This window comes from Asterias rubens, chromosome 18, assembly GCF_902459465.1.
Source record: "Asterias rubens chromosome 18, eAstRub1.3, whole genome shotgun sequence".
Taxonomy (NCBI): Eukaryota; Metazoa; Echinodermata; class Asteroidea; order Forcipulatida; family Asteriidae; genus Asterias; species Asterias rubens.
In genome coordinates this window covers 6,094,301-6,117,488 of record NC_047079.1, presented here as the reverse complement: position 1 = coordinate 6,117,488, position 23,188 = coordinate 6,094,301, and the positions used below count along the sequence as shown (strand labels likewise).

General features: G+C 37.9%; 1 protein-coding gene across 1 annotated transcript in view; it reads left to right on the top strand.

The window, feature by feature from the left end:
* LOC117302198 (protein kinase C iota type-like) overlaps positions 1 to 13,207 on the top strand; it is a 29,381-nt gene extending 16,174 nt beyond the window's left edge. Inside the window, exons 5-17 of the mRNA XM_033786015.1 lie at positions 2,598 to 2,648; positions 3,152 to 3,237; positions 4,701 to 4,832; positions 5,529 to 5,625; positions 6,609 to 6,826; positions 7,362 to 7,492; positions 8,062 to 8,198; positions 8,702 to 8,875; positions 10,032 to 10,157; positions 10,651 to 10,730; positions 11,305 to 11,394; positions 11,620 to 11,735; positions 12,676 to 13,207. Of these exons, the coding sequence (XP_033641906.1) occupies positions 2,598 to 2,648; positions 3,152 to 3,237; positions 4,701 to 4,832; positions 5,529 to 5,625; positions 6,609 to 6,826; positions 7,362 to 7,492; positions 8,062 to 8,198; positions 8,702 to 8,875; positions 10,032 to 10,157; positions 10,651 to 10,730; positions 11,305 to 11,394; positions 11,620 to 11,735; positions 12,676 to 12,763 (1,526 nt within the window). The 3' untranslated portion in view covers positions 12,764 to 13,207. The remainder of the gene's footprint in view (positions 1 to 2,597; positions 2,649 to 3,151; positions 3,238 to 4,700; positions 4,833 to 5,528; positions 5,626 to 6,608; positions 6,827 to 7,361; positions 7,493 to 8,061; positions 8,199 to 8,701; positions 8,876 to 10,031; positions 10,158 to 10,650; positions 10,731 to 11,304; positions 11,395 to 11,619; positions 11,736 to 12,675) is intronic.
* Positions 13,208 to 23,188: the final 9,981 nt, after the last annotated feature.

The window sequence follows — 23,188 nt, the reverse complement described above, 5'->3', positions numbered from 1 at the left end:
CCTTTAAGTACATTCACATCATTTCCTCCATCTTCATAATCCTCATCTCATTCATTTTCATCATCTTATTTACTTCATCTTCATTTTGTCTTCATCTTCAAATCTAGCTGCATTAAACCTCAATCTAGTTTAAAAAGAAATTACATCTTCACCAGACCCCTCAACATCCTCTCTCCTCCCATCTTCAACTTTTCGCCTCATCATGGCCGCCATACATAACCCTGCAAACAAAGTTTTATAACTCCTTCACCGCTCACTCCCCCCTGCATTCCGTCACCCCCCCCCCCCCCACACCCCTTCTCTTTCTCTCTCTCTCCGAATCTCACACTCCACCAACCAGCATTCCATCCATTAAGCATTCATGAATTACAGAAACTGTGCATGACAATCTCCACACTGAGATTGTCGGCTGAGAGTAATCCACGATGCAGACGACAAGGATGACCACGAAATGTTAACCTCCCTCGTGATCATGACTCACTCTACGATCATTCTCTTGGGTCTGTCGTCTCATTCATGTCTGATTTCAATCATGAATAATCTCGAACGGCGGCTGCAATTTCGACAGAAAACAATTGTGCAAACTATCCGATACATTTACCAACAACAACGAACCAATGAAAATGTCATAGAATTAGGTGTAGATGGCTACTGACACGTCACAGGGACTGAATTCATCCAGCAATTTTGCATAGCAAGAAATTTAGACTGTACTTATTTTGATGTCATTGAGTAGCAATTGAAACATTTTGTGTAGCATTTTGCTCTGCTATACAAGGGAAATTAGTCACTGCGTCAGACTTAAAAAGTCTAGGAATACGGCTTTAGAATTAGCCTGCAAACAAAATTCAATTAAATAATGTGCTGTAGGATGGTAAAGCAGAAATATATTTTAAAGTTCATGATGAATTCATGGAAATTATTTGAGTTCTAGACCTTATACAATGACGTCATCAAGCCGCCATCTTAGAAGTGGAACAATAATGAAACAAAGGAAAAACGCTCAGCTATGTGTGCGAGGTACACAGGATCAGCAAATGCGTTACTTTCTTGTGACCTCTAGTCGAGGGTGCCCCACATCATCTGCTAAGGTGTGTTGGTTGCGAAGGTGATACTGTTTCCCTACACAGCTTTAATGACACGATGACAGAGATAGAGATCTCTAGAGTGATATCGGAGTTGTCAACCTCCTCGAATCCATGACTATTTTATCTTGATTACTGGCTGCTCATGTATAGCATTAATCCTGACAGACGGATCTTTGTGTGCATAATCCTGCCCTGAAAAATCCAACTTCATGTGCTGTTGAATTGGGGACTGTACCAGTACAGTTGACTCTCATGATATCAAGTTCAGGCCTGACACTTCTTGGAGGCAACAAAGGCGATTGCCTCCATACCCCCTGGTCATTGCCTTGGTGCCCTGGATTAGCTCCCGTAGAATTTTGAAATTGGACCCTGCTCAGCAGAAAAACATTGCTAAATAGTTTTCTGCTAAGCAAAAAAAAAAAAGGTGTGACATGGTGCTTTGGCTGGTAACCTTATCGGGCCCTGCTCAGCAGAAAACATTGCTAAGCAGTTTTCTGCTAAGCAAACAAAATGAGCAGGTTACCAGTTATACGTGACATGGTGCTGGTAACCGTATTCTGCTAAGCCTGATTTCTTTTTCTGCTTAGCTCAATGTTAACCAGCCACACCTCCAGTTGATTCAAAGCTGTTGTTTTGCAGAAGAACTTTTTCCTCTGCAGGAAATTGGGTGTTATCTTGTTCAGTGTTAACGTCCACAATTCCAATTAAGATTACATTTCAGCCACAAGTTTCCGCTAATCGGTGGGAACTAGTCTTCACATATTTTTATCTGTCCTATTTACACGCAGTTCTATTGCCAAATGCAATTTCCTGTCACAATTGAAATTGCTTGTCTTTTTTTCCCAATCTGCTTTTTGTTTTGCGCTGAGAACTTCCATGTCTTCTAAAATAGCATTGCATTTTTTTAAAGTTTTTTTTTACTAAATTGCAGTTCACATAAAAATGTTTTATTCGTACCCGTAAAGGGATAAATACAAGCTGGTAGGTTGAAGCAGCCCACAGGGCAACTTTAGAAGTGGTTTTAACCAGCCCTGTGGCCTGTACCAGTTTTTACTAAAAATCTTAACATGTACGCCGGGCTACTATTAAGGGTGAGCATATGACATGTATGTTTAAAAACCCTTACCCGGACCTCTCTGTCGATGAATTTCTGAAAAACAAGAAACTATTTTTAACCCCGGAGCACGAGATGATGTATCATCGCAAGATTTCATCGGATGCTCTTGCCGATTCCTTCCTCGGCCCTCATCACGATGAGCTGTCCTCATTCACACATCTCACCTGACCCCACGCATGTATAATATCTCCCCCTTACTCCTTACAAGTCCCCTGCCAGATTTGCTTGAATCCGAATCGTCAAACCTGACTCATTGTTTTACTCATCATCTGTGAACTCCCTGTCTGTGAGTGGACTGGTCTTTTGTTTTATTTATCCGTGGATCATACCAAGATCATACCATTGTGTTTGAAAGGGGTGGTTTCTAATGCTGTGTTTTTTAATGTTTGTAGTTTTTCCGTCAGTACCAGAGCAGCCGGGGATGCCGTGTCCTGGTGAAGATCGTAAGTGTTCAAGATTTTTTCTCAAATTTCTGGATGGATTTGTTTAGTTTTGTTTGCCGTTGATGATCAAATTTTTAGGGGCAATTGTTTGTTAAAGTGAAAATGTCTCGTTGGTTTTATAGCATGTCCTTATCATTAGAAAGAGTAAACAAATACATAGTCACATATTGCCATGTACTCATACATGTAACTTAATGATAAAGAAGGTCATTTTGGAAAAACTACCCTCAAAATATTTTTGCTTGACATTTGAGAAATAATTAGAGCATCTAGTTTTTATATCAGGAGTTTGAAGACCGATGATAGAGTTTTTCACTATTTCCTTGTGACTCTGATGGCCAATTGGTATTGAACGTTCACAGGTTATTTATTTCATATAATGGGTCACACAAATTGCAGATTAATGACAAGAACACAATTCAGTGAAATCTTCAGAAGAAAACTTCCCAGCATTTTAGAATGTTTTATTAATAGGGTAACACGTTATATTATTTTATTTGCAGGCAATATTTACCGACGCGGTGCTAGAAGATGGAGAAAACTTTACAAGGTCAATGGGCACACATTCTCTGCCAAACGCTTCAGTAGGGTAGGTACATTTAGACAAACATTTCTTCCTTTTGCTTTTGTTTTATTTCTCACAATTTTCACATAAAAATAGTGTCTTGGGGCTGCCCCAAAAGATGAAAACACAAAATTGAAGCAACTCTTGTAGAGTAGACAGCAGAGGGATTGGGGTGTACGAGCAACTTAAGACAAAATTGCTGAGTTTTGTTTATTAAGTTACATGATGCGATGACAATTTGTCCATGACAATTTACGCTGGTAACCTGTTCCTGCTAAGTAAGATTATTGTTTGAAGCTTAACATTATTGTGTGCTTCAACAAAGCTTTCCAGACATGAATGAAGTATTACATAATTAAACCTTGGGCTATATTTTTTGAGAATTGTTTTTTTGAGGAAGTGTGGCTCATTTTTATTGTTGATGTCGGTATATCCTGCCGGTCGAAACCACCACAGGAGCCCGTGACATCAATACAACGGTACTTTGTCAAACCAAAACAGTCTCTGACGATGGTGTTGTTTCCTCTGCAACCACCCTGAAAATAGAAAGTGGTTTGGCTATTAATGTTGCCTGAACTTTGAATCCTAGTCGATGCTGTGGGTTTAAGTCCGATGTTTGAAGAGTTCTGAGTGATTCATTTGCTCACGTTGAGGGTTGGGGAGAGGGTGTGTTGCTCCAGCCACCAAAAAAAAATTCCTCATTTTGTTCTTCTCGTCGTTGGAACTTCACTTGATGTGGGTTTAGTGATCTGTGCTGGGAGTGGAACTGTTTGTTTTTTATTCTTGTCTTGGAGTTATTTTGCTGCTTATTTGTCACCAATCTGCGATGGAGTTCTGGGAGGATGAGGTAAAGTTTAGCATTTTTGGAAGCAATTGAAACAAGTTTATTTATCTGAATTATGATTATTGTGGAGCTGTTCGGTTTGTCTTGTTTCAGGCAATTCAGTCTCGGATCAAATTGATGTTGTTGTATTCATTTGTTATTTATTGCTTTGATTCAAAGCTCTGAATTATGATTATTGTGGAGTTGTTTGGTTTGTCTTGTTTCAGGCTTTTTCAGTCTCAGGTCAAATTGATGTTGTACTCATGTCTTATTTATTGCTTTGATGACAAATTGTCTAAATGTTCTGAAAAGGGGCAAATCATCAAATAAACGTTTTGAAATTTTTGGTAAAAGTTGCCATAATTGTCTTCAGTTTGGGATAAAAGATTGCTGACTTAGCTTGTTGATTTCATTTCAAGCAGTAATTTATTTGTTTGCTCACCTGTGTATTTATGTATATCTGTTGTGTTTATTACCTTTATTAATTGAGGTATTAAACCCATCAGAAAGCTGATCCTGTGGGGCCCTGCTCAAAAACCCATTTACCTTTTCAGTTTAATGGATAGTGCTACTCAAGTCACCAACAGAATGTACAATGTCATTGTACTAATGAGTGGAGACATTTAAAGTTCAGCATTCTTTGTTTGCATCTTGCTTTTTACAGAGGGCCATGTGTGCTTACTGCGCAGACAGAATATGGGGTCTTGGACGGCAGGGATACAAGTGCGTCGATTGTAAACTGCTGGTGCACAAGAAATGCCATCGACTCGTCAAGCAGCCGTGCGGAGCTCAACTGGTAAGTCTCTTCACTACTCAGAACTACTCAAAACTACTCGCTGATGTAGCTATAGAAAAGCCAATATTAAAACAAACTCCCCTTGAAGTTATGCCACAAATGAACCAGCAATGTTAGGTTAAAGGTCTCCAACATCAGTAGTTTTTGAAATATTTTCCTGGCTTAAACAAACAACTTTTACTTTGGAATGAAGTTGACGATCTTGGCCAGCTGGGTATTTTGTCTTCTTTCTGTTCCTGTTTTTTAAACTGAATTTCAATTTTCAGTTATTTCTTTAGAATTTGCTTTGCTTGATGTTGGGCTCATTTTGCTTAAAAGCAGCGTTGGAAAAAAATTCTTAAATTGTTTCACTTTGTATGTGAAGCGGTATCACATTTTGTGAAATTGGATTACATTGTATGAAAGCTTACATGTATGTCACTAAACTGTTTGCTAAATACTTAAATATCAATTGTGTCATGACACAACTTAATGCCAGCTGCCCATATCTGTGCCTTCCCCCCTTACTGATCCAGGGGTGGATTTCACAAAGAGTTAAGACTAGTCTTATCTCTTAGGACTAGCCATACGTTTTTAATATCGCCTAGGACTAGTCCTACAGTGTAAGTTAGGATTAGTTCTAAGACTCTTTGTAAAAATCGACCCCTGCTGACTTAATAAAAGACACTCTCCTACCCTTCTCTTTTTTGTTTTCAGCAAGTACACAAGTCGTTGATTGAGGAGCGAGGGGGATCGGCAACATCTCTACCCTCCGGTGACAAAGCAGAATATGGGTCAGCTCATCATCAGAGAAGTGAGTCCATGAAAAACCTCAAAACAGAAACACACATTCTAGTTTTTGCATCCTTGTGGAGACTATTATTATTATTATTATTTTTTTTTTTTTTGGTGTCCTTATTTTCTCGATGAAACAAACACCATCTCTTACAAAAAAAAAAAAAAAGTAATTGATTCTTGTACCATTAGATGATCACTCTTATCCAAGCGCTTTTAGACGCGGTGTATGAAGCGCTATATAAAAACCGACTATTATTATTATTTCCTTTGTCCCTGTAGTTGAGAACCTCCCATAGAGTTTGAACACCTTATTGTGGAGCAACCCAGTCTTTAGATTCCCTTATGAAGACCTTTTGTTTTCTCTTTTCTGTTTTATTATCGGTCTCCATAAGATAGTGCATATGAAATCTCAATGCATTTTGCTGTTTGCATAGTGTGTTTGTCGCAAAACACTTTAATTCATTGTACTGCTGATGATGGGGGTGTTTGTGACGCCCCTTACAAAGAAATAATGAAATTACATTAAAGGCAGTGGACACTATTGGTAATTACTCAAAATAATAATTAGCACAAAATCTTACTTGGTAACGAGTATTGGGGAGAGGTTGGTAGTATAAAACATTGTGAGAAATGGCTCCTTCTGAAGTGGAGTACTTTTCGAGAAAGAAGTAATTTTCCACAAATTTGATTTTGAGACCTCAGATTTAGAACTTGAGGTCTCGAAATCAACCATCTAAACGTACACAACTTCGTGTGACAAGGGTGTTTTGTTCTTTCCTTATTATCTCGCAAGTTCGATGACCGATTGAGCTCAAATTTTCACAGGTTTGTTATTTTATGCATATGTTGAGATACACAAAGTGAGAAGACTGGTATTTGACAATTAACAATAGTGACTGTCCACTGCCTTTAAGGTGGAAACAACCCAAACATTATTATTGATACGGGCCTCGAAATAACCCATACGAAAGTTACCCATAATCGCTCGTCTTTCTGTAGGTACTAGCGGCAGCCCACGACCCAAGCACAAAGTTCGTGACAACACCCTGGTCACTCAGTACTCCGAGGGTGAAGGGAAGGAAGCCCAGTCCGGCCAGTCCAACGAGAACGCTGTCGGTCTCGACCACTTCAATATGATCCGCGTCATTGGACGAGGAAGTTACGCTAAGGTGCTATTGGTGGAACAGAAAACCACGCAACGAGTATATGCCATGAAGGTAAGCTCACTGTCCTTTCTATTAACGTATTTCTGGTTTGGGAAATTTTAAAACCTAAAAATTAATTTCTGAAAACCAGTGATCTACTAGTTGAGTGTCGTGGCCAGTCGTTTTTTTTATTTCAAATTTACTGATTTTTCAAAAACATGGATAAAACATTGAAAGAGATTGGGTAGAGATGGGTGGTTCTGAAAAGAGAAGTGTCCTGTCTCATAGAGCTGCAGACTCTAGTGCTATTCTGCTTAGCAAAAAATAAGCAGGACGCCAGTCAATTGGTTTATTTGACATGGTATTTGGCTGGTAACCATACTCTGATGAGCACAATTATTTTGTGTCCTTATTTTCTCGATGAAACAAACACCATCTCTTAACAAAAATATTTTAAAAAGTCATTGAGTCTTGTACCGTTAGATGATCACTCTTGTTTGTCTTCACCATGCAAAACCCTAAATCCTATAATGATTGCAAGTGATCATCAAAACTGTCTTAATGAGAATTTAGTTTGAGATGGTTTGTGTAATATTTATCTTCTTAGGTGATCAAGAAGGAGCTAGTAACCGACGATGAGGATATTGACTGGGTCCAGACGGAGAAACACGTCTTTGAGACGGCAACCAATCATCCGTTCCTTGTGGGCCTTCACTCTTGCTTCCAAACGCCTAGCAGGTAAGAATGATAAACATCAGCATATCTCAATATCCTTGAGCTGTTTTCCGTTCATGTTTCCTCTCCCACTTCGAGATGGTTGGCCTGAAGCTCTGTCTCTGGCTAAATTTGGGCCGATGGTTCAGAGTTTTTTGTCAGCAATGACTCTCAACCCCAGATAAAATTGCCGTTTCATTTCATTTTATTTACGAAATCTGGTTGTGAAGCCAAGGACCCTCAGAAAAGTGAACTTAATCACTGCACTAGCCAAAAAACCCCTGGAGAGAAGACTAAGTTTCAATTTTAGATGTGAGAGGGAAACCCCATAGAATTGTTTCAGGGAAAACCCACACTGTCATTTAGAGACTGGAAACCCACTTAACATAGTGTTCCAGCGGGATTCGCACCAGGGTCCTAGAGTTAGAAGGCGAGGAAAGATACAACTAAGCCGACCTGACCACCAAGGAAAACTTAAAAGCTCCTTACAAAATGTTGACTATTAGCTTGTCCATTTCCTCCATTTTTTCAGTCACAAAGTTTCTTATCTGTTTGAAAATAATAAACGACTGATGTCCTGTCTCCTGTTTCAGGTTGTTCTTCGTGATTGAGTTTGTGAGTGGAGGCGATCTGATGTTTCATATGCAGCGACAGCGCCGACTACCGGAGGAACACGCTCGCTTCTACTCTGCAGAAATCAGCTTAGCCCTCCACTTCCTCCACGAAAGAGGTTAGTTCATGCTAACAAATTGTGCTTAGCTGCTCAGCAAATTCCTTTGCTGAGCAAGAAATGAGTGGGGCACCAGTGGCAACTTGATGGTATGTTGGCCGGTTACCTGTTTCTGCTAAGCAGGATTTTTCTGTGCTTAGCAGGATTTATGAAGTTGGGCCAAGCTTACCAGCCAAAATTTCATGTATTGTATACTACTTGTGACTGGTACCCCGCTTAGTACCTGAGCTTAGAAAATTTACTTTGTTATCAGCTGAATGAAATTTGGTCCTGGCACCAATTTCAGTCCTGGATGAAAGTTAGGCCGTGTCCGAAACGGCGACTTCGGCTACAGCTACGTCTAGATCAGCGCGTCTACCAGTGTTGAAGAATAGGCAGACGCGCGCGATCTAGCCGTAGCTGTAGCCGAAGTCGCCGTTTCGGACACGGCCTTACTCTGTTGGAAAAAGAAATCCATACACGATGTTTCCATTTATATTCTCATTGTTTCGTACTTATCTTAGGTATTATCTATCGTGACTTGAAACTCGACAACGTTCTACTGGACTCAGATGGTCACATCAAGCTCACAGACTACGGAATGTGTAAAGAGGGCCTTCGCCCCGGGGACACCACTAGTACCTTTTGCGGAACACCAAATTACATCGCACCTGAGATTCTGAGAGGGGAGGATTACGGTAAGCAACAACAAAAATTGCTAAATGTACTAAAGCTGTTCTCCCCCAACTACAGAATTGGCCCAACTATAGTCAGGATTGGCCCTTCTAGAGTTGAGTTTGACCTAACTATGGGGCCCAACTATACTTCAATTTTACCTAACTGTAGTTTTTGGGATCACCCAACTATAGTTGGTTTAGGCCCAACTACAGATGAGGCAATTTGATAGTTGGGGCAAAACAAGGTATTTAAAGTACTGTCAAAAGGCTTGGCTAAGTGGAAAGGTTTACTGACAATTTCTTTCCCTAGCAAGTTGTGTGTGGTTTGGCGACAGGGAAGAAGGCTGAAAAGCACAGCGTTTTAATCCCGATGTTCTGAGGTTGAGAGCTAGACTTGTTCAGTGCAGTCACTATCACACCTTAGGTGTTTGATTCTAAGTCACCAAGGTGTGTTAGTGATGACACTGCGCATTGTCCGTTTACATCAGCGGCGGCCATCTTGGATTTCTCCTTTCTACTTCGTGGTGTGTCTCGGATAAGCAGTCTACTACATCAGACTCTTCATCTGAGTGTGGGTTCGATTCCCGGTCATGACACTTGTGTCCTTACGCAAGGCACTTAACCATAGTTGCTTCTCTTTACCCAGGCGTATAAGTAGGAAACTGAGAGGGCTGAGACAGTGTTGTGTTAGATTAACCCCTTAGCACTAATTTCAGCAGCTTGGGGTTGTATGCTCCCAGGTAGTTGAGAAAATTAGAGGAAGCCCCTTGATCTAGCTACAAGGATAGTGCGCTGTATAAGGATCAATTATTATGAAAGTCCAAAGGGCTTGTACTACATAGCAGGCCTGTATGCTTCGTTTTTGAAAGGGCAAGGGCACCAAGGCATTTTATTCTTGGTAAAGGGCACCCTATGAGGAAATTGTAAATTTCTACAGGAGCACTTCAAGGGCACCAAGGCAATGACCAGAGGGTATGGAGGCAATCGCCTTCGCTGCCTCCCTGAAATATCAGGCCTGACATAGTCAGGTACTGATTGTGAATTTTCACTTGAAATATGTTTCTGTGACCAGGAATCTAGACATGAATGATAGAAAAATCAATATATAACTGAATACTTCTAAGCGAACAGTGTCTTATTTATAAAGGCTTATATTTGATTGAATTTGTCTTTGCAGATTACAGCGTTGATTGGTGGGCTTTAGGCGTCTTGATGTTTGAGATGTTAGCCGGTCGCTCTCCGTTTGATATCGTTGGCTCATCGGAACATCCCGATCAGAACACGGAGGATTACCTGTTCCAAGGTGAGTACGAGATAATGATCAGACTATAATTGGACTACAGAAAGACCTGAACTTCAAGAAAATCCCGCTAGACCGCAGCTCAGTATTTCCAATAAGCCTTTTTAAGGTATGGCAGACACTATATAAGTGCATGTTTGGTTTGGGTGTATACAGACAAATTTACCCAAACCTATTAGTGTCGTAGTATCATGTCCACCATACCTCATAATGGCTTATTGAGAGAAAACGTTTTTTAGGGATGAAAAATAACTGTCTTCTGTTTGAGCAAAAATAAATTAGCATGATACCAGTCACAGATTGCTAATTGAAAAGTGTCATTTTGGCTGGTTACCATGTTCTAGTAAGCACAAATTTGCTGTACTTAGCTATGTTTTGTTCCTAAGCAGTTCTATGAATTTAAGCCCTGGTTTAATTAAGTAAGAAATATAGAAATAGAACTACGTGAAGTACAAGTTGAATATTAATCCTAGTCATTCACTTTCTCTCTTTGCAGTTATTCTGGAGAAGCCAATCAGAATCCCTCGTGCTTTATCTGTGAAGGCTGCGTCAGTTCTTAAAGGCTTTCTCAACAAGGTAAGAAAAACTTCTCCTCTAAGGGTTGATTTCAAAGCTAGGTTGTGGCCTCCAGCTCTGGCTTGGGCTTCAGTTCCTCCTTGGGCTTTGGCTCTGGCTTTGGCTTTAGTTCCAGCTTTGAATGACCAACAACAAATTCTTCTCAGAAACATACATTCTTTCGAACACCTACATGTAGTTGCAAGGGCTTTCCATTGTTTTATTATTACCTTTTCTAAAGTAATCCCGTGTGGGTATGAAGTTAAACAAAGAAGAATGTTGTGGGACCCTCCTTCCACAGTGAAAAAGTTTTAATCCATGCTAGATACATATTTTTATACCTGATATTCTTAATTAATATTTTTATCTATCTGTTTGTTGTTAAATAATTTTAAGCGTTTTTGTCTGTACTGTTTGAATCATGGCCAGTTTTAATTTCCCCAGTGTGGGATAATAACGTTCTTATCTTATCTTATCTTATCTTATCTTATCTGTTCCTACCCACTCTTGATCTCGAAAGAGGTTTTATACAAAAGTGTGATTTTTGTTGCTGTTTTCAGAATCTGTTTTTGTTTGTTTGTTTGTTTGTTTACAGAATCCAGTGGAGCGTTTTGGGTGCCATCCACAAACTGGGTTCACCGACATCACGTCGCATCCCTTCTTCAAAACCATCGACTGGGAAAGGGTGAGTTGAGAAGGATTTCAAAAACACTTTCGAAAATAATTCATTGAGGGGTACATACAGCTTACAAATATTTTTGAATACTCAAAATTAACCTCAGAGTCACCAAAAATACAAACTAAACTGCATAACACAAGGAGACATTAACTTAACCCACAAAATGGTAAAACCAAGCTTAGTGTGAACGTATCGGGTCAATTTGTATTACATTATTTTTTTTTTTTACAGATGTCATCTCGCCAGGTGACCCCGCCCTACAAGCCCCGCCTTGAGAGTGAGAGAGATTTGGAGCATTTCGATCCGCAGTTCACAGAAGAACCGGTCCAACTCACACCAGACGACCAGTAAGACTGTCCTCCATCTTGTTTCCTAGTTTAGGGCAACTTTTTTTATTGTGAATTTACCACTTTCAGTGCCCGCTTTCTGTGTTTTCTAAGTTTTTTAATTCTGCATTGGAAAAAAGTAAATGAGTAGTTCTCACCAGAAAGAAGTATCTTTCTTATTTGTGTTGCCTTTCTAAATACCGAAGTCAACCGAAGTCAATGGTACTTCTTGTGAAACATGTATACTATGGGTTGTACATGTACTATTTATGACACTTTTTGAGTACATAAAATAGATTTTACTTGTACGATAATGGCACTTTTTGGTATGCATAAAAGACATCGTACATGTACAACCTTGGCACTGAAAAATATATGAACTTATTGAATTGATATTTCAAGTATAAAATGGCAGCAAACATGAAGAGCGCCCTCTGTTGATTGTACTGTGAAGTAGATCTAACACTGTACTTGATTGTACTTCCACCTTGCAAAGTTTCAAACCTTACTCACTATATCAAGGTTTTTTTGAGAGACAGGTGGGTCTTCCTAAGTCAAATTTCTCTGTCTGAAGGATTGTTTTTTTTCCATGCGATGATACATTTTTGACAATTTATTGATTTATTGATTTATTTAATTATTTAATTATTGATTTATTGATTTATTGACTTATTGGTTGATTTATTTATTTATGTATTGACTGATTGATTGTTTAATTTATTTATTGAATGATTATTTATTTATTTATCATTTATTTATTCATCTTAAAGAAGACACAAATTATTTGTTAATTTATTTATTTATTTTTTATATTTATTTTTCTTATTTTTTTTTCGGATGTGGATTTTAACGACTCCATTTTTTCAAACTTCATCAAATTTACCATAAACAGCCATATAGAGCAATCAATCAATCAATATAAACAATTTATTTATTTATTTATTATTATTTTTCACTTTAGGAAAATGGTGAGTCGTATCGACCAGTCTGAGTTTGAGGGTTTCGAGTACGTCAATCCCCTACTGATGTCTGGGGAGGAGGTTGTCTAAGACGTACCGACGCGATACGTCACTCATACAGGTGTTTATTTTTTAAATTTTAATTTTGCGCTTCCAGCATGTACTCATTCATCAGAAGTTCACTCTCTCTGCGTCAACGAAACGTCGTAATTGGCAACAGCACAGACCATCTCACGAGTTTGCATTTCCATAGCAACGCAGGAGCTCTGCCGTACTGGAGTGCTACACACATGTACGCTTCATGCAAATTGGGTCGAGCCTGATGTTTCTGATGCATATATGATCGTGTATGCCGGCTTGACATAGTGGACATGTGGGTATATTTGCATATGACCTTTATGCAAATTATGTCCAGCTTGATGTGTATAGGAAATGTACATGAACCATTTAAAGTTCAACTGCAGTTATTTTTTTTTAACCAGTAAATTGTAGGGTTTACCTCATTCAATTCAATTCAATTCAATTAAAAAATGGTTTATTAAAACATGTCTCGCAGTTAAAAACTGAATTGCACATGTCAACATCATGTCAATCATGTCAATACACGTTATTTAATTATTTTAAGTTTACGTTATTATACAAGTTGTCATATCGATGCCCCGGGGACACAAAGATTAATATCAAATTTGACGCCATGCTGGTTTGGTACCCTATCATGATGAGGTTATACAGTATTGAAATGTTTAACGGGAGCCAGTCTGTTTCAAACCTCCAGCCCTAAGTTTGAGGGCCAGAGCAAGATGGCGCTTGTGGAAGTTGTTTTACACTGAATGGGAATTACATGCTCATGAATTGTTATTACTTTTCAAAAAGTCACAGATGACTGATTAGATTATAAATATTCATGCAGTGAAATCTAATTGCTAGTTATTCAGAGTATGAATATTCATGAGGTAGAATCTCATAGTTCAGAGTACGAATATTCATGAGATGGAATCTAGTTTCAAGTTATTTATATTTGAGACTATTCATGAGATGGGGTCTAGTCATTCAGGCAATGAATATTCATAAGGGGGAGTCATGAATACTAAATTTACATGTTGCATTAAGACAGAAAGCTGTGTGTGCTTCAAAATGGTGCAAAAGCTTAACATATCTATGCATTTCACCAAATAATTCTAATGAACCAGTTGACTGTACTATGTAAATGCATTAACCACTCGAATAATGAATGGTCAAACAGTAGAAAGGTTAAGCAAGTTTAACCTCTGCACTCTGGAATCTGCTAAGATTCCCAAGTTGCACTTTTGAATTAAATTGTAATATATTCGTCTTGGTTCTGAAATAAACAAGCCATATAACAACTCCATTGTGCCAGTATAAGAACCTCTGCAAATCTCAATGTTGTGAATTATGCAACAAATTTGTAAAAAATGTACATTTTGTGGGAAATGTGAAGATTTCCTTCAGCTTGTTCAAGCTTACTGTAAAACTGTAGTCAACCCCAGCATGATCTAGTCCAGTTTTGTCCCCGTCTGTAATACTGTTACCCACAAGTAATAAAAATAAAAAATAAAGATATGATGATAGTATGTGAAAAACAAACCCTGATTGCAGTGTGGATGACCAAACTGATGCCGTTCAAAATAATTATAGTGTGCGTGCATTGCTAGAGGGCAGTAGACTGACTGATTCTATACCAAAGTTTTAAGAGGTTGAATAAGAGGTAGTGCTTTCTGCCCTATCAGCCAGGCTTCTAAACGATGATACCCATGCCTACACAAGTATGGACTGTACAGGGGGGTAACCCTCTTTCAGTCCCAGCAGTAGGTGGCAACAGCCCCTGGTAAAATATTGGATTGGCGCCTACACCTTGAAGTGGCCTTTAGGCCTAGTGTGTCTGGCAACTTGCATAAATAAAATAAATAAAAAATTTAAATAAAGGATAGGTGTTCCAAAAGTAGAGTCAGTGTAAGTGGGTTTCGCTTGGTGATAATAACAAGACAATTCTTTGCCAAAACAATATATAAAACAATAATAATTTATTAAACAATAATATACAATTAACAGCAGAGGAATGCAGAAGGGGTTTACACTTTATGGTGTCTGTAGAAAGGGAACAAGACTCTGTTTGAGAAGTGAGACGATCATGCAAATTGTATTCTAATTTAGTAATAAAATATTCAACAAATTATCATACTACGGTGTGATACTCTACATATATGATGGGGCTGTTAAGAAAAGATATTACAGCTTAACGTGTGATGTAAATCCATAATAATTGTATTCCGATAAATAAAAAGACTATACCAAAAGCACTTATTTAATTGTATGTACATGTGCCTTAAATGTCAACAGTTTTTAAAACATTTGTGTGAGTTTTATCTTTGGAGCCATGTTTTTTTTTTTATATGCGCTGAGTCTTTGAGATTTAAAACTGAGGCTCGAACCTCAGACAAGCGTCTTTCAGATTATGTTTGTACACTGGTCAGTCAGGGAACAAGACTTCAAAGAGTGGCTTTGGCCCTTTTCGAAACCATGGCCGGCTTTGGTTTCGGCTTCAGGCTCCGTCCTCTCGGCTGAAGCCCTAAGCGCGTACGCAAAGCACGTGCAATTGTCTTTATCTGGAGCCGAAGCTGTGGTGTCGAAAAGGGCCATAGTGTGGTTAAGTATACTGTTAATGTTAATGCTGTGGTTGAATTGGCAGTTATGACTTTGGCTTGATTGCCGTGTCATCATGCGCTAAAGTATAAAACAACCCCTAGCAACAGTCGTAGCCGTAGATGTAGCCGCCAATTCTGATACGGCCGCACTCTTACATCTCTGGCTGTGGCTTTGGAAGACGCACTCTTCTTCCATTTGGCTGATCAAACATCAGCCGCAGCCAATGGCAAGTGTTTGAAAAGTGACACCAAGGTGTTTTCTTTGTGCCGCCATATTGTCAAATTGCTGGGTAGTATAGGCTGTATAGACTGTACAGAAGCAACTAAATGTTGGCATGTAACTGTCCCTATGCTGTATATCAATCTGAAGGGTTCGTTCATGGAGAAGGCTATATTGAAGGGGTGGGGCTTAGGTGGGGAGAATGGGGGTAGGGGAAGTCTGGGCTGTATGTAAATCGTCTTTGTGATGAATGACTTGTGTGTGCCATGAAATTATTGCTAACTATTCTAAGGCATCCTACATTTTAAATTGCTGTTCATGTGTCGCATCTTGTCAAGAGTTATGGACCCAAATTCTGGTGGTTCAATCTTAGGAGTTCGAGTTTGATTCCCGGTCATAACACCTGTCTCCTTACGCAAGGCACTTAACCATAAATTGCTTCTCTTAACCAAGATGTATAAATATGATTATGACAGGGCTGAGATAGTGTCGTGTTGAATTAACCCCTCCAGCTGATATAAAGCAGCTCGGGGTTTTGTACTCCCCAGGGGTTGAGAAAGTTTGAGGAATGGTCACAAAGTATGCCTGATGAACAGGGATAATAAATGTTGTAAAATAAAAATACCTTGATCTAGCTACTTGGTTATGTGAGGCCGTATTCGAATTGGCGGCTACAGCTACGGCTACAACTGTTGATATGTGTGTTGCTAAGGACCTCCTATACTTCAACGCACGATGACGCGGAATCTAGCCGTGGTCATAGCCGTAGCCGCTTATTCGGACACAGCCTAAGCTATAAAAGAACCATGTACTATCATTGGGTGTCGGCGGCGAACGACAGCTCTCGCATTATACTAAAGTAAATGTTAAGACATGAGTCCAACCATTATGTGGTGTAGAATAAATGTACAGTAAACATGTTGTGAAAGAGTGAGCAAGAATTAGGAGCTAAAGCAGAAGGGTTGTGTGTGTGTGCTCCGTGATCAAAAAGTGCCTTCATGTGAAAAAAGGCTTTAATCTTTCTTGAGACGCATATTGTTAATCTTCCCTATACCTTCTTGGATCTATCATGGATCTCATAGATCTAGTCTGGGATCAATTCTCATGGATCTATCCCCTCTTGATCCATGTTAATCCTCGATCCATGTTAATCCGTTATTAATCCTAGTGTAGAAACTTAGAATTCCGGCGTATATATCTACAGGCTTGGTATTTTTCAAACTTAAATCTGGTTTTCAATTTGTTTTTGTTGACCCTCGGAAAACTCATCAAAATCTTTAATAAGTAATCATCCAAGCCTAAAATGTTAAACCCTGCTTAACTCTTCCCCCCCCCCTCCTGCTTCAAAGTAGTTCACATTTGTTAAACCTTTATTTCATATTCTTCTATGGTTCTTCTAAAACAAGCAATGCAACAACTAACCCACCAAAGTTTTTTCACTTTTCATATTTGAATGTTTTTTGCATTTCATGATAACTAAAAACAAAACTAGTCTGTGATAAAATCGCCTTGTACCTAGACTTGTAGCCATAGAAATGTTGCATTGCAATGAAAAATCGCTGAGATGCTATCCGCCTTGTCGGTAAACAAAAAAAGTGGTGTGGCCTTAACTTTAGCAGTTGTGAACCCCTAAGCATGTAGGTAGGCTATATACATGTACAAGCGTTATTCACATGGAAAAATAGATGTACTATCAAATGAAAGAATTGTAAAATGTACTATGGATAGAGTTTGGTAGGCCTACTGTGATTGTTCAAAGTAATTCTGTACCTTGTGACGCCATCTTGAATTTCTCTATGCACAATGCTAAGAGTATTTTCTAATCTAGCCAATCTGAAAGTTCATGTGGAAAAAATCGTAACGCGTATATTTTGCTAGCCTGCTATTCTTGTTCACTGATACCAATTGTTCCGAAAATGTTGTCCTTATGAAGTTCTTTTGCCTCGGTCAATTTGGTAATTGTCTAATTGAGTCAAAGACAACTGTGTCTGCCACTTAATGGTGGCCCAACATATACACGGACAAAACGCACACCTGTGAAGTTTGAGCTCCATCGGCCATCCGATGTTCACTAGTCAATACTTTTTTATTAAGTATGGATGATTTTCAGCAAAGAACTAGCCAGATGGACAAACTCCGGAATAGGGAAACCGCCAACATAAGGCTGGATAGCTCAGTTGGTAGAGCGCCAGCACTTTAATCCGGAGGTTGTTGGTTCGACTCCCACTCTAGTCAAATTTTCTTTGTTCAACCCCAAAATCAACCGGTATTTAGCTGTGAACCAGTGTTTAAAATGGAGACCACTTGGTTCTAGTTAACAAGGAGTTGTATTGATTCTATTACATGGGAGTCCGTTTTCGGTAATATCATTATACTTGCCAATATCATCATTGTAGTCAGTATTTATTATAAATTACCCTCTCCCCCCTGTAGAAATGTTTTATTTAAAATCATCCGTAGCATTTTTGTTAGTTTAGTTTGATTTGCAATAGGATAGTTTTAGGAAATTTTGTCCACGATTATAAAGGGCTATTTATAAAGTATTCTTAAATATGCAATTCATATCGTAGAAATTGAATCTGTTATGATTACTGTTTATTACTGTTGAGTAATACATCTATTGTATATTTGTAAATTATCATTTATTTTTTATGTATAGGTTACTTACTTTTGGTTAAGTCGGTAAGTTTTGTTCAACGACACAGCAAAACTGGATTTTGTTTTTTAAAAAGCAGCTCATTGGCCTACTTTTTTGTTCTATTGGGGGAGGGGGATACTATTTGTGGAAATAATTTTGGGAGCTTTACATGATTTGTTTGATATTTTTGTTAATTTACCTCAGTTTGTCGACATGGGTAAAGCAGTCTGCGAACAAAGAAATGTTTTTTATTCCTTTCAATTTAAAATTTGATTCGAGGGGCCTGGAAAGGGGGGGTGTGTGTGTGTGCTGTTGGAGTGTGATTAAAAACAGCTATGTTGGCGTAAGACTATAGTATGGTTTGGTTTGGTTTGATTTGTCAGACTTTTCTTTGTAGATCATCCCCTTTTGAACCATTGTTTTAAAATATCAAAGCTTGCATCATTTAAGGAACATGTTGCCTTGGATCTGACGAGTTGGTCTATAAAAAGCATTTGTAACGTTTTTTTATAAAATGCATATGGTTGGGAAGGTTTTTAAAAGTAGAATACAATGATCCACACAAATTTGCCTCGAAATTGCCTGGTTTTCCTTTTACAGTGCAAACTACAACGGTCGGCCATTTATGGGAGTAAAAAATCTGACTCCCATAAGTGGCCGACCGTGTTAGTCGATGAGGTAATAGGAAGACCATGCAATTTTGAGCAGTTTGTGTGGATCATTGTATTCTACAATTGTATTCTACTTTTACAACATCTTTCTACCCATATGCATTTTATAATTGGTTACAAACGCTTTTCAAAGACCAACTCGACCGATCCAAGGCAACATGTTCCTTTACGTGTCAATCCGTTAGTTATAGTTTTACATGAACAGTTGAGATTATTGTGGTTGTGGTAAAGAATTGGATGGTACGGCTTACAGTTGGAATTTAATAGCCTTGTGAATTTGTCCAATTTGGCTGAAAAAGTGTACAAGGCTATATTATAGCTTTGTTAATTTGTCAAATTTTGGCTGAAAAGTGTACAAGGATACAGCCTTGTGAATTTGTAAAATTTTGGCTGAAATAGCCTTGTGAATTTGTAAAATTTTGGCTGAAATAGCCTTGTGAATTTGTCAAATTTTTGCTGAACAAGTGTGAATTTGTCAAATTTGGCTGAAAAAGTGTACAAGACTATATATATAGCCTTGTGAATTTGTCAACTTTTGACTGAACAACAAGTGTACAAGGCTATAGCCTTGTGAATTTGTCAAATTTGGCTGAAAAAGTGTACAAGGCTATAGCCTTGTGAATTTGTCAAATTTGGCTGGAAAAGTGTACAAGGTTGTCAAATTTTGGCTGAAAAAGTGTACAAGGTTGTCAAATTTTGGCTGAAAAAGTGTACAAGGCTATAGCCTTGTAAATTTGGCTGGAAAAGTGTACAAGGCTATAGCCTTGTGAATTTGTCAAAATTGTCAAATTTTGCTGAAAAAGTGTACAAGGCTAAAGCCTTGTGAATTTGTCAAAAGTGTCAAATTTTGGCTGAAAAAGTGTACAAGGCTATAGCCTTGTGAATTTGTCTAAATTTTCAAATTTTGGCTGAAAAAGTGTACAAGGCTATAGCCTTGTGAATTTGTCGAATGTTGGCTAAAAAATTCTACAAGGCTATTATAGCCTTGTGAATTTGTCAAATTAGGCTGAAAAAGTGTACAAGGCTATAGCCTTGTGAATTTGTCACATTTTGGCTGAAAAAGTGTACAAGGCTATAGCCTTGTGAATTTGTCAAATTTTGGCTGAAAAATTGTACAAGGCTATAGCCTTGTGAATTTGTCAAATTTGGCTGGAAAATTGTACAAGGCTATAGCCTTGTGAATTTGTCAAATTTGGCTGGAAAAGTGTACAAGGCTGTAGCCTTGTGAATTTGTCAAAATTTTCAAATTTTGGCTGAAAAAGTGTACAAGGCTATAGCCTTGTGAATTTGTCAAATTTTGCTGGAAAAGTGTACAAGGCTATAGCCTTGTGAATTTGTCAAAATTGTCAAATTTTGGCTGAAAAAGTGTACAAGGCTATAGCCTTGTGAATTTGTCAAAATTTTCAAATTTTGGCTGAAAAGGTGTACAAGGCTGAATTTGTCAAATTTGGCTGAAAAAGTGTACACTTTGTGAATTTGTCCAAATTTGCAAATTTTGGCTGAAAAAGTGTACAAGGCTATAGCCTTGTGAATTTGTCGAATGTTGGCTAAAAAAGTCTACAAGGCTATTATAGCCTTGTGAATTTGTCAAATTAGGCTGAAAAAGTGTACAAGGCTATAGCCTTGTGAATTTGTCGAATGTTGGCTAAAAAATTCTACAAGGCTATTATAGCCTTGTGAATTTGTCAAATTAGGCTGAAAAAGTGTACAAGGCTATAGCCTTGTGAATTTGTCACATTTTGGCTGAAAAAGTGTACAAGGCTATAGCCTTGTGAATTTGTCAAATTTTGGCTGAAAAATTGTACAAGGCTATAGCCTTGTGAATTTGTCAAATTTGGCTGGAAAAGTGTACAAGGCTGTAGCCTTGTGAATTTGTCAAAATTTTCAAATTTTGGCTGAAAAAGTGTACAAGGCTATAGCCTTGTGAATTTGTCGAATGTTGGCTAAAAAAGTGTATAGGCTATAGCCTTGTGAATTTGTCTCAAATTTGGCTGAAAAATTGAACAAAATTGTCAAATTTTGGCTGAAAAAGTGTACAAGGCTATAGCCTTGTGAATTTGTCAAATTTGGCTGGAAAAGTGTACAAGGCTATAGCCTTGTGAATTTGTCTAAATTTTCAAATTTTGGCTGAAAAAGTGTACAAGGCTATAGCCTTGTGAATTTGTCGAATGTTGGCTAAAAAATTCTACAAGGCTATTATAGCCTTGTGAATTTGTCAAATTAGGCTGAAAAAGTGTACAAGGCTATAGCCTTGTGAATTTGTCACATTTTGGCTGAAAAAGTGTACAAGGCTATAGCCTTGTGAATTTGTCAAATTTTGGCTGAAAAATTGTACAAGGCTATAGCCTTGTGAATTTGTCAAATTTGGCTGGAAAATTGTACAAGGCTATAGCCTTGTGAATTTGTCAAATTTGGCTGGAAAAGTGTACAAGTACATTTGGCTGGAAAAGTGTACAAGTGTAGCCTTGTGAATTTGTCAAAATTTTCAAATTTTGGCTGAAAAAGTGTACAAGGCTATAGCCTTGTGAATTTGTCAAAATTGTCAAATTTTGGCTGAAAAAGTGTACAAGGCTATAGCCTTGTGAATTTGTCAAATTTTGCTGGAAAAGTGTACAAGGCTATAGCCTTGTGAATTTGTCAAAATTGTCAAATTTTGGCTGAAAAAGTGTACAAGGCTATAGCCTTGTGAATTTGTCAAAATTTTCAAATTTTGGCTGAAAAAGTGTACAAGGCTGAATTTGTCAAATTTGGCTGAAAAAGTGTACACTTTGTGAATTTGTCCAAATTTGTCACATTTTGGCTGAAAAAGTGTACAAGGCTATAGCCTTGTGAATTTGTCAAATTTGGCTGGAAAATTGTACAAGGCTATAGCCTTGTGAATTTGTCAAATTTGGCTGGAAAAGTGTACAAGGCTGTAGCCTTGTGAATTTGTCAAAATTTTCAAATTTTGGCTGAAAAAGTGTACAAGGCTATAGCCTTGTGAATTTGTCGAATGTTGGCTAAAAAAGTGTATAGGCTATAGCCTTGTGAATTTGTCTCAAATTTGGCTGAAAAATTGAACAAAATTGTGAATTTGTCAAAATTGTCAAATTTTGGCTGAAAAAGTGTACAAGGCTATAGCCTTGTGAATTTGTCAAATTTGGCTGGAAAAGTGTACAAGGCTATAGCCTTGTGAATTTGTCAAAATTGTCAAATTTTGGCTGAAAAAGTGTACAAGGCTATAGCCTTGTGAATTTGTCAAAATTTTCAAATTTTGGCTGAAAAAGTGTACAAGGCTGAATTTGTCAAATTTGGCTGAAAAAGTGTACATTTTGTGAATTTGTCCAAATTTTCAAATTTTGGCTGAAAAAGTGTACAAGGCTATTATAGCCTTGTGAATTTGTCGAATGTTGGCTAAAAAAGTCTACAAGGCTATTATAGCCTTGTGAATTTGTCAAATTAGGCTGAAAAAGTGTACAAGGCTATAGCCTTGTGAATTTGTCACATTTTGGCTGAAAAAGTGTACAAGGCTATAGCCTTGTGAATTTGTCAAATTTTGGCTGAAAAATTGTACAAGGCTATAGCCTTGTGAATTTGTCAAATTTGGCTGGAAAATTGTACAAGGCTATAGCCTTGTGAATTTGTCAAATTTGGCTGGAAAAGTGTACAAGGCTGTAGCCTTGTGAATTTGTCAAAATTTTCAAATTTTGGCTGAAAAAGTGTACAAGGCTATAGCCTTGTGAATTTGTCAAATTTGGCTGGAAAAGTGTACAAGGCTATAGCCTTGTGAATTTGTCAAAATTGTCAAATTTTGGCTGAAAAAGTGTACAAGGCTATAGCCTTGTGAATTTGTCAAAATTTTCAAATTTTGGCTGAAAAAGTGTACAAGGCTGAATTTGTCAAATTTGGCTGAAAAAGTGTACACTTTGTGAATTTGTCCAAATTTGCAAATTTTGGCTGAAAAAGTGTACAAGGCTATAGCCTTGTGAATTTGTCGAATGTTGGCTAAAAAAGTCTACAAGGCTATTATAGCCTTGTGAATTTGTCAAATTAGGCTGAAAAAGTGTACAAGGCTATAGCCTTGTGAATTTGTCGAATGTTGGCTAAAAAATTCTACAAGGCTATTATAGCCTTGTGAATTTGTCACATTTTGGCTGAAAAAGTGTACAAGGCTATAGCCTTGTGAATTTGTCAAATTTGGCTGGAAAAGTGTACAAGGCTAGCCTTGTGAATTTGTCGAATGTTGGCTAAAAAAGTCTACAAGGCTATTATAGCCTTGTGAATTTGTCAAATTAGGCTGAAAAAGTGTACAAGGTTGTCAAATTTTGGCTGAAAAAGTGTGAA